Source organism: Perca flavescens, chromosome 9, assembly GCF_004354835.1.
Source record: "Perca flavescens isolate YP-PL-M2 chromosome 9, PFLA_1.0, whole genome shotgun sequence".
NCBI classification, from domain to species: Eukaryota; Metazoa; Chordata; class Actinopteri; order Perciformes; family Percidae; genus Perca; species Perca flavescens.
The window spans coordinates 17,659,749-17,674,668 of NC_041339.1; the positions used below are offsets into that span (position 1 = coordinate 17,659,749).

Genomic DNA, 14,920 nt, shown 5'->3' on the forward strand with positions numbered 1-14,920 from the left:
ATAATCCAAAAGTAAACAGAAGGGTCCACCATCAAAAACCAAAGCAGAAGATTTTAACCTGCTATTATTCCCACACTGATTGGATTGACAGGTCTTTTAATACACGGATTAACATAACTTAATCTAAGATATTCAGATTTTCCAATGAATTATAATGTTTATGAACATAGCAATAGAACAGGCTGATGTTTTCAACTAAGAAATGCAGGTTTCGTGAAAGTCACAGTCTCCAATGATATATGTAAACAAATATGTGCTAAAAAAAATACAGATATGGGCCTTGAAGTAACACAAAAATGGAAAAATAGAAAACACAATTGTGTAATTCTCAGGCACACATAATTTCACAGTTTATATAGTAGTGGATTATATATCCATAGTGGGCCGTAATTCTTCTAGGGATTTACCTTTATCAGGTCAGTGGCTACATTTTTACAATTCAATAGATTGAACAAACACAATAACCTCAATTTCAGCTGTTCATTTTTCTTCTTTAATTTAAAAGAATCCCAGGGCTGCTCTTTTGCTCGGTAGAGGAAAAGCATTTAATTTCAGAAACAAATTTGTTGCCTCTCGTGGACAATGTTTTCACATTCAGTTGCAGTTATTTCATTCGGCTTAAAAGGATAAATAGAGAGAGAATAATGAAACAGACAAGATTGGAGAGAAAGCAGTTTTGTGTTTTCAAATGTGGTGATTTCTTCACATTTTGTCATTTGCAAACAAACTTTACCAATTATTATGGGGAAATTGAAAATTGCCTCAGCTACCCCAGTAGCCTCAGTTTGATAGTAAAGTCAAATTCAGAGGTTTGGCTAAATCTAATGTCATTTTAGGCTGACATAACACAGCCTGAGGTGTGTATTGGATCAAGCAGATTTACTGAATGAATTATAAAACAGACAAAATGTACTGCAGATATGTCAGCCTTATAAACTTTGACAAAAGAGGTATTAGGTAGTCCTTTACTGACATGTCTGTGATAATCTCACTCATTGTCATCTCCTTCACAATAGACACATATTCATAACACAAACAAAATCTCCTGATGAAAAGAACATTAAATCATCTTTTTCAAAAAAGACATTTATAGATTATGGCCTTTGTAGACCCCGATTTGAGATATTATATGGGAACAGATACCCATTTTTCAGGTGACGACTCATTTTAAGAGCAGCAATGTGAGGAAACGTGCATTATTGTTGTCAGCTCAGCGCCTGAGCTGACAAAGGCTGCCAATACTTGAGTGATTGTCTGCGTCTGGGATCCTGGCATGTTGATGAACAGTGCTATATTTTGTCCTCTCAGAATTGATAGGTTCAAAGCCGATGCGTTTTTATTGATTCGCTAATTGCCGGGGATGAGGCAAAGTATCTGCTGTCACCATGAATAAATGATGTATGGCTTACCCTTGCATTAGTGCCGAGGAGTGACCGTTTGAGTTGCAGTTGCTAGCCGCTTGCTCCACCGGGAGCTCTCGGGTAGTCAGGGCCTGTTAACACTGTATGTACAGAAAATAAAGTAGTTTAAAAAATGATTTTAAAGTGACTACCAGCCATTAATACAGGTCGAGCTAAATCAAGATATTTGAATTCAATGATTTGAATTCATTAAAATACTACAATTATTTTTTTTCCAAGAGGAGACTAACAGTAAGTGGTTCCTCTACACAACCCAGGGAGATGCACCAACAGCATCATTATCTGCTGACCCTTTATTCCCTTTAATAATAAATACATTCTGACAGCAGCATTCAGGTTTAAACGGACCACCATAGAGTGACTGTAAATTGAGCTAATTTACAGGAATACATACATATTTTGTAAAGAAATATTGTCATTTACCTCTGTTTGTATTACATGAATCTGTCTTGGCTTAATTTCATGTAAAATTATAAAAGTACATTTACTCAGAAGATGATTTATACCTTTGGTACACAATGTCTTGTTATTTTCATAGTGGGAAATTATTTCTAGAGTTGTTGCTAATGAATTTCTTTCTCTTCAATCGGCTAAATGTTTCAACAACACAAAGTAATTGAAACATGTCTCAAAGCATGTAGGCATTTAAACTGAAGCCCGGTGGAGTTTTTTTTTTTTTGCCTTGCCCAGTTGCCTTTCTTCAAGCATGAAAAAGGGTGGTTAAGCATGAAGTGACATTTGGAGTGCTGGATTTGTGCAGCATGGGCGTGTTTTGGTCCACAGTACCGTAGGCCATCCCTGGGAAGGACTCTGGATACGTCTCATTTTCTAAAAGGTTATTTCTTTTTAAAAGCCGTAGTCCAGCCATTTATGGAGATAGTGTGAGCTTTTTTGATGAGGTTTTAAACATCATTACAGATGACAGGTGGTATTTAGGTTATTTTCATTTTCCCACCTGAGGTCTGAGTAGGAGATTCTGTAAAAGTAGAAAACAGGACTCATTTCTGCAGGAAGATACTAACCCGACGCACCAGATGGTTTGTTACACAGAACATTTCGATGAAACCATCATTAAAAACTGTTTGGAAAAGGGCAGGCTCTTTCAAAAAAATACCTGGCAGGTGATTGGATGAGCCATCTGTCCATCTGCTAATATGTTAGGATATTTTCATAGAATTATTAACACTCGGATTCCAAAATTTCTTTATGACAATATAATTTACTATTCAGATATGCACTCACATTACACAAGAGGGGCGAATAGTCGACAGATTTCTTTACCCCTACCTAAATCTGACTCTATGAAGAGGACCGTGTTTTATAGGTCAATTGTGTTTTGGAACAATCTTCCAGTTGGGGTTTGGGATATCAAGGGAAAAACTGGTTTTAAAAAAAGACTAAGACTATATTTGTTTTCAACATCATAATATTGTCTGGATTGGCTGAGAGTTGTTGTATAACGTGCTATGTTGTTTTGTATTATTTTACTATTATTCTAATCAGTACTTTTTGTATTGTATTTGTAATGTATTAATATATGATATTTTTGTGAGTAATTGTGATTGTAATTACTCACATATACGTTTTGTATGTATTGTTTGGACCCCAGGAAGACTAGCTGTCGTCTCGGCGGCGGCTAATGGGGATCCTTTTAAATAAACAAATAAACAAATAAACGTCCGCCATTAATCACAGCCATCACACACACCTAAACCACGCCCGTAGCTACCATTAGCTCCTCACAAGGTTGTGATTAAAGCCTCTACCAGATGGACCACAGCAGTCGCCCTGTGAGCATGGATGGACCACAACCGGGATCAAACGCAAAACGGGCTGCCGTCCCCACAGCCCCAAAGCCCACCACTATACCCCATGATCCACTGACCCACCACACTGCAAGATGGCCACGGCTATATTTCACACATACCGAGTCATCCCGTTTAGACTAGAAGACAGGAGAAGAGAGGTTTTGATATCCCAGCCATAATACTCATTTTTAAGACTCAAGAAACTCCAAATGGCATTACATTTACTACACATCAATGACAATAAACAGCTAGACTAAACTTCATGATCAGTGTGTGAGCTGCTGGCCTGCTGAAGTTGAATGTCAACCCAAGCTGCAGACCACTCTGTTGTCCAAATGGACACTAATCCACCAGAGTCCTGTTGAGAATACACTCCCAGTGCCAGAATACATGCCAGACTCAACAGCCAATGCATAGCTAAGCCTCTCTGGGCACCTTCACAAACCTTCTCTCATTTGTGTTAGGCTACAGCCTCAACGACCCACCATGATCTTTTCCATTAAAAATGATTTATTTTAATGGGTGGATTTTAAATGTGAAAAAGCAGTTATCTCTATTATTTTGAATTAAATCTACAACAGAGCAGACTTTACATAGCCATTGAACAAGCATTCACTCCCTATTCCACAGATAAAGACAGAGCATTCAGCCTGAGCCTTTAAACAGCCCCGTCACATCTCTGCAGTCTGCAAAGCTCCAGCCATACCAAACAGCTTTGAGTTAAAGTGGAAGAAAGTGGCTGTGACAAATGCAGCACAGCCTTGTTCCGGGATCAGCATGAAGAATTCATTTCTGATCTGAGGAGTTTCTACCAGGGAGAGTGACACAGGCAGGGGTTAAGCTGACTGTGTATCATGCCCACTGACACGGGAGGGAAGCGGATGTAGGAGGAAAGTTTCAACTAGATTAGTTACATTTTACCAAAATACTTTATTTAATATCGTGTATAAGTAACGTGCCATTTAGGGAATCCACTTTTCCATAAGCGCCTCCATGAATTCACACACTGTTCTTGGCAGGGCCAAGTGGGATTCAGTTATTAGTTTTTAACTTTTTTTTAAAGAAAGATTTTCTAAAGCAAAATGTCAACTGCGTTTAAATTTTTCTGTTCAATTAACACCAGGAACACTGAACCCAAAGCAGTTATGATCTCAACACGTTTTCAACCCCTTTGGTTCGTTTGTCAACAGGATGTCTCAAAAAATGTATGAATGAATATCCTTGGCTTTGAAATAATGAGCAAGCTATTAGATTTTGGGCTTTAGATAATTAGCATCTTAAACCATAGCTATAAAAAGCATGCAGACAGAGATTTTACTACGAATCCAAAGGACACATTTTATGGGTCAGAATGTGATTTGAAGTGAAAATGTAAGAGATGTACTTGATGTCTTTTTTTGTAACACCTAGTTGGATCATGTTATCATTGTAGGTGATAGTTTGTGCTCTCTAAATGCCTTCAAGGGCTCTATGTTGGCAAGTACTTGCTTTGGTGAATTGGGATTTTCTTTCGGTGCACACAGTCTTTTCTTCTCATCTGCACCCATTTAGCATTTCAGTGACTGTCTGTGAACTTCACTGTCCTCCCAAGATAATTTAACGTAATTTGCTCTCTGTGGTTTAATAAGGTGGCATTGTGGGGATTCTGCTCCTCTCACTTAAGGCCATGCGTTCCTTCTTTGGAGGATCTTTTGTGGCAGAACTACCAACTGCTCCCCTCTATTACTACAATAAATTCTCAGAGCACAGAGAGCCGTGCTTTAAAAGAGAAGGAAAATAGGTGATTTGATTGAACATACAACAGCGATGCAGGTGACAATAAAATTACCACAAATTTCCATCCACACCGTGTGTGTCACTGATTCATGAAAATTAACCCCCTGGTCTTAACACTAAGCAAACAACAAAAGTCAACTGAATCCAAACTGCCCATTGTTGTCCGCATACAGCCGCATAGTGTTAATAGCTGTCTAGTGTTCAGTTCAGTGATGCAGAGTTTTGTCACTGGGCAGGGAGACGGGCAAGTTGAAGGCTGTGATTCTCATTTGTTGATTGTTACCGGCAGAGGGTGGACACCTGCCAGGAAAGAGGCGATCATCAGTCTGAGTAGCGCGGCAAGATGCTATTACTTCCAGAACTTCAATACAGCAACTAAATCTATCTTTCAAGGGCAAATCAAAAGGAGCCTAAGTAAGCCGCAGCATACTGAGGAGTGTGTTCTGGGCTATTAAATGTATTAGGCTGTTTTACTGCATAGACTGCTGTGATATTTTGAATTGAAATCAACCGGGCTTGATAGGCATTGCATTGTTCTCCGTAGCTCTATTAAAATACTGTTTTTATTGTCAGTTGCAGTGTTGTTGCTGTACAGTGTAACAGAGATAATTCAGTTGCAGATTTTGTTTCCTGTCTTGTGTCCTTGATTGCATTAATTCCCCGTGAAGCTAACTCACAATTGCAAAGATCAGGTTTGCTGCAAAACAAGTTTTCCTTCTTGTTAATAATCAAGGTATTTTCTTCCATCACTTTGAGGTAACACCTCTGCTGGCATCGTCACTTCTCGACCTTTAAATAGAAGTCTTATTATGCAGAGTGAAACATAAGACAGGTGTTGAAACACTGCGTCTGACAGTTAACAAGATTTAAACCGAGCGCACCCACAATTATCACCGTGTGCACGCTGCATATTCAAACCTGCTATACTTTGTATTCTTTGCCCGCTCTTTAACGCTTATGTTTAACGCCTAAGTTATGTTATCGGAATACAGCGTTTTAGCTGCTACCAGAGTATATTGTTTGTGTACAGTACATGTGCCACCAGTATATTCAATCCTGGAGATCTGACAAAAAATTCAGGGCGTGGCAGAGATATAGCTTTTTGAGTTTTTGTAAGAGAACCAAGTGAGACTAAGTAAGGGAGAGTGAGACAACACTAGCCTGCATTAATCTGTGACTCGGAGGGGTTTAGGGTGGAGAAGCAGGGCAGAATGGAGGTCAGGAGGCGTTCATGACAATTAGCCAGCTCTCTGCTTTCCATATTAGCAGGCTGGAAGCACAGGCTAAGAGGCTAACAACACTTCTGGGGTCTAGTCCTTTAAAGCTCCGGTTTCACGGCAGTCACACCGTCAGACTGTGACACACTTCATGAACCAAAATGTGTGTTTTTGTATGCCCGTCTGTGCACGTTTTTGTGTGTGTATGGTTTCAGTTGTGTGCGTGGGTGTTCTCATGGATGCGAGCCAGAGTCAATCAGTGAGATGGGGTTTCTCATTGCTGACAAGTATGGCTGGCCCTCCTGGGTTAAAGCCACCAAAGCTTTTTAATTTTCAAAACTTTACAAGAGAAAATAAATATATTGCCTCCTCAAAAACTATTTAGCATCAGTCATCATCTAAAAGGCCAAATAATTCATCCAATCAACGCTATGTGCTTTTTTTGTGCAAAGTCATTAAATAAGTATAGTCTTTTTTAGTCCTTACTCTTAATTACTTTTTTGACATTTTTACATTTATTCAGTGCTATATTGCATTTCATTTACAGACATACATAAACTATAAGTAGGGAAACGCCAAATCCACAAGATAATGAGCTACACTGCAGTATCTCTAACATCCAGACTGTAAAGCATCTCAGCATGGATGCCCTTGATAGACTATCTCAACCACTCCCTCCATCTGTCCATACACAATATTATAATGCACAGTGTGTACACTTAACTAGGACATGGCAGCAACACAGTTCCATCTTTGGTATGAATCTTTATATCATAACTACACATGCAGACACACACACTCCACAACACAACAGCAGATTGGGTTTATAGCTAATTTACTGAGTAGGGGCAGTCACTTTCATTGCTTTATAAAATCATAGTACTGTAGAGCAATTTAGTGAAACAACAAGCCGAGCAAGTCAACTGTGAGAGACTATTTTCACTTTTAAATTGCATTCTCATTTAGAGAAAAGGTTATTTGGATTATATTACAGAGGGAGAAAACAAACTCAAAACACTGACTATCCTTTATGAAATAAGAATATGATCACCCTCTGTTTTCTTCCCACATTGTATTGCCTCTAAACATCAACAGTTATTAGATGTGATTTGTGATTCAGTCATTAGCATGGATCTCAATTTCCATTCTTTACAGTCGGGAATTAAAACGCAACAATAAAAACATGTTTGGGAGGAGGATATTAGAGGCAGTGAGGTTAAGAAAGCTTTTTTCTGGGTCCAACCCAAAGCCTTTATTAAATTCAAAGGTCAGAGCAGAACGATAAAAGATGGACAGGAAACTGTGGATTGGTTGTCTGTACTATTCAGCTGCAAATTTAGCTTCTTTCTGTTCTTTGGCGGAAAAAGATATGGAGGCACATAACAAAGGAAAATAGACAAAGATGCATTTCTATTTTGATCCATTTTCTTTGTGTTTCATTCAACATTACTCTTCTTCTGTTGTGTCATATACAGTATGATCGGTACAAATCTCCAGACTGCGAATGCCAGCATATTCTATTCTATCAGAAACAATAGCAAGCTTGTTCAGCCCATCTTCCCCTCTGTGTGTGTGTGTGTGTGTGTGTGTACACTAATCAACCTTAATTGAAGGCGTAGTGAGGATCCTCATTAGTATGTCAGGCACATAGTTCTGCTAGGCTAGCTAGCTTGCTGTAGCTAACCAGACAGGTGGAGAGGTCAGGGGTGAAGTGGAGAGACTGGGGAGCTTTAGTTGACTGCTCCCTTTTTGTCTGTCAGAACTGGCCATATCATTCACAACACTTTTGTCTTCTTACTGTTTTTCCTTTTTCCTAACATTATTCTTTCAGTGTGCTCATTTGGGAGCTAATCTAATATGATCTAATATGTGTAGCTCCTTGAGTGTGTGGTTGAAATTCACAATTTCGTATGAGCAACTGTTAATGCAAGTGTTGAGTACTTATGGGATACATGCTGTATAGAATATGATACACTGTTCACAATGTGGCTTGACAGTGGATGGTGTGTGCACAACAGAGCCTTTAGTGAGTTACAGAGGGCATCATTTAGCTCCAGGAGTCAGACCCTAATACTGTAATTCATATTGAACCTGATTTGCATTAGATGGTTTGCTGGAGACTGGAATATCAGTTTTCTGCTACGAAGGGGGAAAAATAGTACCGTAAATGTTTTATAAAGTGTTCTGTTTCATTATTATTATGTAACTAATTGTTTAGTCTATAAATGTCATAGAATAGTAAAAAGTTCCAATCACAATTTACCATATTTAAATTGTTATGTCTGACCAACAATCCAAAGAAAAGCACCAAATCTTTACATTTGAGAAGCTGGGACCAGAGATTGACATCTCAATTACATCCATTGGCTTACTATTATAAATATTGTGTAAAACCTTTTAATGACACATTATAAACACTTGTCAATGGACTATCTAAATAAAGTGTGATCCTGTGTCGCGACAGGTGTTGGGGTGGTTAATGCAGAGAAATCTTGTTGAGCTTAATGGACGTCCACTCGTCACATTAGGTCTTGTCAGGCCTCACGCAGCTGAACGCATATTGAAACAAACCAGAATAAGCGTTGGCTTGCTGACTGCCTCTTACTGCTGAGTTGAACACAAAGGGAACAGTATGAGCATGTGTTAGGAAATTGATTATGTTTTGATCTCTTGTCTGCCAACTTGAAGAAATTACCAGTGTAAGAGCAATGTGTTACAGTTACATCAGGCTACATGTTTATATCTACAGCATAACAGAGCTTGAATAATGTGTCAGAGCATTTGTGAGACAGTGTGTACATGTAGATATTTGTGTGTGTGTGTGTGTGTGTGTGTGTGTGTGTGTGTGTGTGTGTGTGTACACATAAATATGCTTATGCTTATGTGCTTTTCGGGTATGGTGTGGGCTAGTTTCAGTATGCGCATTCTGAGTGTATGCACGTGTGTGGGTAAATGTGTGTAGGTGTGAAGGTACAGCTAAGTACTCCTGTCTGCCAGGTGTGCTAAGGGAAGCAAGAGCTCCCTCTTCTTGTCTGCCTGAGATAGGGGCCAGCAGGACGAAATCAACCTGTGGCCTGTTTACTTCTGGCATAGATCATTTGCTTTATAGATATATACTATCTATACACTGTAGTCACAATCATAATTTGTAAGTGTAACTGGGAGTAATTAGTAGCATATGAATGAATGAATGAAAGAGTATATTTGGGCGGTGTGACTTTAGGACCCCTGTTTTTGTTGAGGTGGAAGAAAAAAGAACTGCTATTCCTGTTTTTCAGCAGAGTTCTATCACATTTCTAACTCAGGGGAGTAGCCTACACACGCAAACACTGCAGCAACAATGCAGGGAACCTGCTTTCTATAGGAGTGACCAGAATGACCAAAGAAGGCAACATACTGTAGGCGATATGAAAACGGTATATGCCTATATGCACGAGTTAAAGCGTACACTGACTGTATGCATAATTATTAACAGTCAGGTGAGGGATAATTATGTGCAGACACGAACATAAAGTCACCTTAACTGTTTTAGAATCTACCTCTCCGCATGATGCTTAGGAGGACCACACGAGCCTGCCTCCTTCACTCGCATCAGCGAGCGCACCGCCCATTCGGCACCTCCCCAGCCAATGGGAGACCGCGCGCGAGGTGACTGGACATTCCATAAATGGCTTTTTGGGAAAAGGTAGAGGGGTGTTTTCTCTCAATCATTTCCTTTGAGTGGATTCTCTTTTCTCGCCGCGTTGTTTTGTCTTAGTTTTTCACTGAGCGAGAGTGTTTTTCCACCCTCCTGCTTGCACGGGACAGGGCCGTTTAGTTTTTGGCTCCGCTACATCACCACGTCAGTTCATTCAGCCTCTCCGGCACGCTGACACTACTCCATCCGATTCTCCTCGCTGACTTCGCCGGCTTTTACAGTTTGTCCGCCGAGACCGTTGCCGTCCGTAACACCAACAGCCTAACACAAGAATGGTTATGGTGAGTACACAGGTTATCGTAGGTCACAGCTTTGAGCTTTTCCATCGTAGGCTACCTGTTTGTTTAATTGCTTCTATTCTGCAACCAGTCGGGCTTCACTGTAACCGCGTACGGCAGCAGGTAGCGTCGCAATTATTTGTTTTGCCTGAAGCATATTGCTTTACTACAGATACGTCATTTACAAAGAGGAGGCTAAACTATATCGCATTTTAAGCTACACCTGTATGGCCAAGTGTTGGTTTGTGTGCGTTCTCAAATGTAAACCCCAGCTAATTATTATATTATTATAAATTATCGACATCGATTTGTGTTTTTCGTCTAATTCGTCTGTGTTTTTAATTTGAAACGATGTTGGCTGTTTAGAGGAAAAACAACAACTTCTATCATTATTTTGTAAGACAAAACCTGTAGGCTAATCAGTTTTGTGTGTAGGCTATTTGTAAAAGTGTGTGTGTGTGTGTAAGGTAAAGAGACAGAGTAGCTAGGAGAGAATGAGACAGTCTGTATACACAGGCATGTAAATGTACAGGGGATTTTAACATGCACCCAGTAATAGCTAATTTATATACACAGTGCTGCGCAGGCATCCTATTACCATAGTGCCTGAGGCTGCAATCACTCTCCCAGAGCTCTGCACCGCGCTGCTCTGCCCGGCTCACTCAAGCACAGACCTCAGCAGCGATTGATTGCTTTGCTGGGATTCAGAAAGCCTTTTCTCTGCCAAACCAGGCTGAGGCTGGCGTGTGCCGATGAGGGCTCAGAGCCAGCCAGAGAGCGAAGGTGTTAACACCGAGGGAGGGGGAGGTGAGGCCGAGGGCTGACAGGCAAGCCAAGAAGCCAATCACAGACTGTAAAGGAGAGGTGGGGGGGGAGTGGGCGGGCTCTGACCTTCCAGCTGAGCAGGCGACTGGGCGGGTGGCTTTGGGAAGGAGGGAGGGCGGTGTGAGGGAGGGAGGCTTGCTGCAGCCCAGCACTCTCTCATCCAGGCACACCATTCTCCTCTCAGCATCTGTGGAAGAAGGTGATGCTTGCTCCGTACGCCTCTAGTATGCTGCTCCCTACTCGCCGCTAAGACTCAGGCAGTAACAGGAAGAGAGGCAGAGTGAGAAAAATAAGGAGACAGTGTCAGAGAGTAAGAGAGAGTAGGGGATTTTCTTTGCTGAGGCGTTGCTGTAGCTGTTGTGTGAGGAGAGAGAGAGCGTGAGACAACGGCCGGCATCTCCCAAATGGAGTGGAATGGGTTTAAGATGGTAAGGAAAGAAGGCTACAGGCAGCCTGCCACTATAATCCACTGTACATTGTTAACCATGGTTTCATTTTGGGCAGCCTACAATGGCTAGAGCAGGTTGTAGTTGGTTGTAGATATACTATCACCCACAGTTAGTATGTAATACTCTTTCAGCACAGGCAATGCAGTGATACTATTCAACTATTTGTTGTGCAGAATGTTAAGTGTCTTCATACAGGGTAGAAGGATACAGCAGGTGTGAGGGCAGAATGAGAAACAGGGAGATAGATGGAGGGACGGAGCCAGATATGCTAATGGGAGAGGTGTAGAGGTAAGGAAGGATGGGGAGGAGAAAGGAGCAGAGGGGAGGGAGGGAAGGGTTAAAGCACCCATTTTATGTTGAAGCCAGGGCTATAGGTGTTCCCCCCCCTTTTCCTGCCTTTGCACCACTCTGAAATATTTACCCGTGTATATTACTGCAGCAGAGAAGGAATGCACGTCGTTGATGCTAAATGTACTGTAAGATGGTAGGGAAACTAGACTTTTGTGGATTTTTTATTCATGTATGCAAAGTAGTTCTTGTTAATTATAGGAGTTGACATGTTATCTGTCATGCTGCTCTTGTCCGCAGTGTGAGTTTGTGTTGTCCATAAGTTGTACCAGAGCTGGTGAAAGATGGAGTAGGTGGGTTGGAGTTACATGCACGCCTGGATTATAGCAGAAGTTTTAAACCCATTGCTCATATGACTGTGTGTGTTTTGCGTGTGTGTGTGTGTGTGTGTGTGTGTGTGTGAATATGACTGTGTATTCTCAATTATGTGTTTGACTGTGTGAGTAGGTGTCATGAGAGAAATTATAATAAACTATAGGTAATCTGCTTTGCTCAGCTTCCTGACACTCACTTTAACTTTTCATACATTTATCCATTCATCCATCACATCCAAGCGATGCGGCCACGGTTTTTCCTCCGGTCGGTTTCACCTGTCAAGTAAGACAGAGTTTTAATTTGTTTTGCCGATACTGCGTCACAACTTTAGAGTTCATACCATTATCCATCTGTTTTCAAAATCTTAACCATCCACCAAGTGGACCGACTCACTTTTGTATGTGTAAAAAGAACAGTGGACATTATTCATTTGTTGGCAAGTTTGATTGTTTGCGTGCTGGCTTCTTTTCATTGGATGCAATCAAAATGCTAATTGAAACGAAGTCGACTCCCCTGTTTGGTGCTAGTGACGCTAGCTGGTATGCTGGCTGTGTCCCTGGAGCCTCATGGCTAGCAGCCTAGTGTATGTGCATAGATGGAGGGGCTGACAATGTGAGAAGACTGGCTTGAATACAGAGAAATTGTGTATATTGTTTATACCGTATATACAGATAGGGCTAGTATTATTATTATGTATAGAGGGTGAAATACATGGACATGAGAGGAGAATGAAAAGGAACAGTGGCAGAAGGAGTGAAAATGACGAATGTTCATCAGTATTGGAGGCATTAGATATGAGACTGCACCATAAAACCTCCTGATGGGAACCAGTGGGGATCTGAGCTGGAGACGGACCATCATTTCACTCACACACACACACACACACAGAGATACACACAAACATGAAGTGGCTCTATTACCCTCAGGCAAAACACCATGAGCTCCAAGGTTACACATCAGCGCTAATAGGGTAAGGTGTGTGTGGAATTTATTAGCTACAGTGCACTGACCGAGTGTGTGCTTAGTAATTTAAATGTAACTGAAGGTCAGATAAATATAAGAAATGGATAGGTTCTTGGATATGTAGTCCTGGGGCTATTATAGGTCTGAGGAACAGTGAAGATGATTCACAGAAAAGTAAGAAATGATGAATGAGCTAACAAATAAAGTAAAGGTAAATATTACTTCGTCAATTAAATTACGTGGTAGCCTGTGATGTCTTTTTTATATGTGTGCGTGCGTGTCAGTCAGAGGGGCGACTGACGTGTGTCCAGATGCAGAGTGACATGGTTAACTAGAGCCTGATTTAACACCAAGCAAATTGATTGAGTGTGTGTGTGAGAGAGAGAAGAAGTGGTTTAGACACAGGAACAATTGGCTACTAATCTTCACTCCTGTGTTCCTATGAGGATTTTCTGGCCTCTGCTCTATTGTCAAACATTTGCTCTCTAGGATTTACTGTAGGTGTGTTTGCCTGTGTCATCATATATGTAGATGAACAGACCTTTTAACTGTTTTGCGTGGTGCTAGTAGAAATATAAATTCTTAGTGATAAGGAACATGATAGAGGAATTTAAGCTTAACCTGCAATGAAGTGCAAAGATATTTGATGTATCTTAAACTGTTGCTTTTTTCTTCTAGTTTCTAACAACTCTAATCTTATAGCATTTTGCTGCTGTAAAATAAATTGCTCAAAAAAAAGTAGATCGTCCATTGACTATTTGACACCTTGTGATAAACTTACATATAACAAACTGAGGCAGACCACCCAGACTAGTGCTCTTTTGAGATTTTCATCACAGAATAACGAAATTTAAGCACCCTGTTTTTACAGCACCCCGTGTGCTTATTTGCATGTAGAAAGAGTTTTCAAAATGGTGTATGGCTAATTTGATTGTTTGTGATGTGTGTTTTACTGAGCAGCAGAAAAACATCCATTTTGGTGGAGGTGAATAATGCATGCTGTGGGTTTGACTTGCTGTTTGTGCATTGTTTCTTGGCATGTAGTGTAGAGAATGTCTGACTTTCGTGAAATAGACTTGTATGGGGACAATAGGTAAACGCGAGCTAGGGCCGAGGGCCTTCAGCATTCTGAAGCTTTTTTTTTTTTAAGATTATGGTTTTTGGCATTTTAGGCCTTTATTTGTATAGGACAGCTTAGACTTGAATGGGGAGAGAGAAGGGGAATGACATGCAGCAAAGGGCCGCAGATCGGAGTCGAACCCGTGGCCGCTGCGTTGAGGTGTAAACCTCTATATATGGGCGCCCGCTCTACCAGGTGAGCTAATCAGGCGGCCAGAAGCTTTGTGTTTTGTGTGTCTAGTCATGGTTGTGCTGCCGTTAATGTGGTTTAATTTGTTTTTTCACATTCAGAGGTTGCACTACAGTTCATCACATCCACACTAATTAATGCTGAGATGTCAAATGTCACATTGTGTTTATGTTTGTAGTATAGTTTATGTATGTAGTTAATTATTATGCATGTGGGTACACATACAGTTAATGTTTAGTGTGTGTGTGTGTGTGCATGTGTGTCAGGTGTGTATCATACTGTACATGGCCCCTCTCTAGTTTCAGGTAAATGGCCGGCCCCAGTCAGGTGTATACAAAAGGATGGGTCACAGCTGAGACTAATAGACATCAATCAGTCAGCTGTAATTACATGGTTCCTGCATTAACTTTGACCCCACTCAGTAATGAGGTTTAGAGTGGGGTCCTTTAGACAGAGGTTATAGTGATATATGTTAGCCAGAGAAATAAGTCGAAGACATTTAGTTGGATTACAT

At 40.7% G+C, this 14,920-nt stretch overlaps 2 protein-coding genes across 6 annotated transcripts in view; one reads left to right on the plus strand and one right to left on the minus strand.

Moving 5' to 3' along the window:
* Window positions 1-14,920, minus strand: part of agbl4 (AGBL carboxypeptidase 4) — a 449,873-nt gene that overhangs the window by 320,691 nt on the left and 114,262 nt on the right. Inside the window, exon 1 of one of the 2 annotated variants that reach the window (XM_028588573.1) lies at window positions 1,410-1,472. The exons of the other annotated variant lie outside the window; for it this stretch is intronic. The gene's annotated coding sequence lies outside the window, so the exon portion shown is untranslated. Of the gene's footprint in view, window positions 1-1,409; window positions 1,473-14,920 lie in introns of those variants that run through there. 2 annotated transcript variants of the gene reach the window in all.
* The window catches only part of elavl4 (ELAV like neuron-specific RNA binding protein 4), an 84,607-nt gene that overhangs the window by 10,191 nt on the left and 59,496 nt on the right, over window positions 1-14,920 (plus strand). For 2 of the 4 annotated variants that reach the window (XM_028588576.1, XM_028588577.1), the window contains exon 1: window positions 9,922-10,200. The exons of the other annotated variants lie outside the window; for them this stretch is intronic. In XM_028588576.1, the coding sequence (XP_028444377.1) occupies window positions 10,192-10,200 (9 nt within the window). In that variant the 5' untranslated portion in view covers window positions 9,922-10,191. Of the gene's footprint in view, window positions 1-9,921; window positions 10,201-14,920 lie in introns of those variants that run through there. 4 annotated transcript variants of the gene reach the window in all.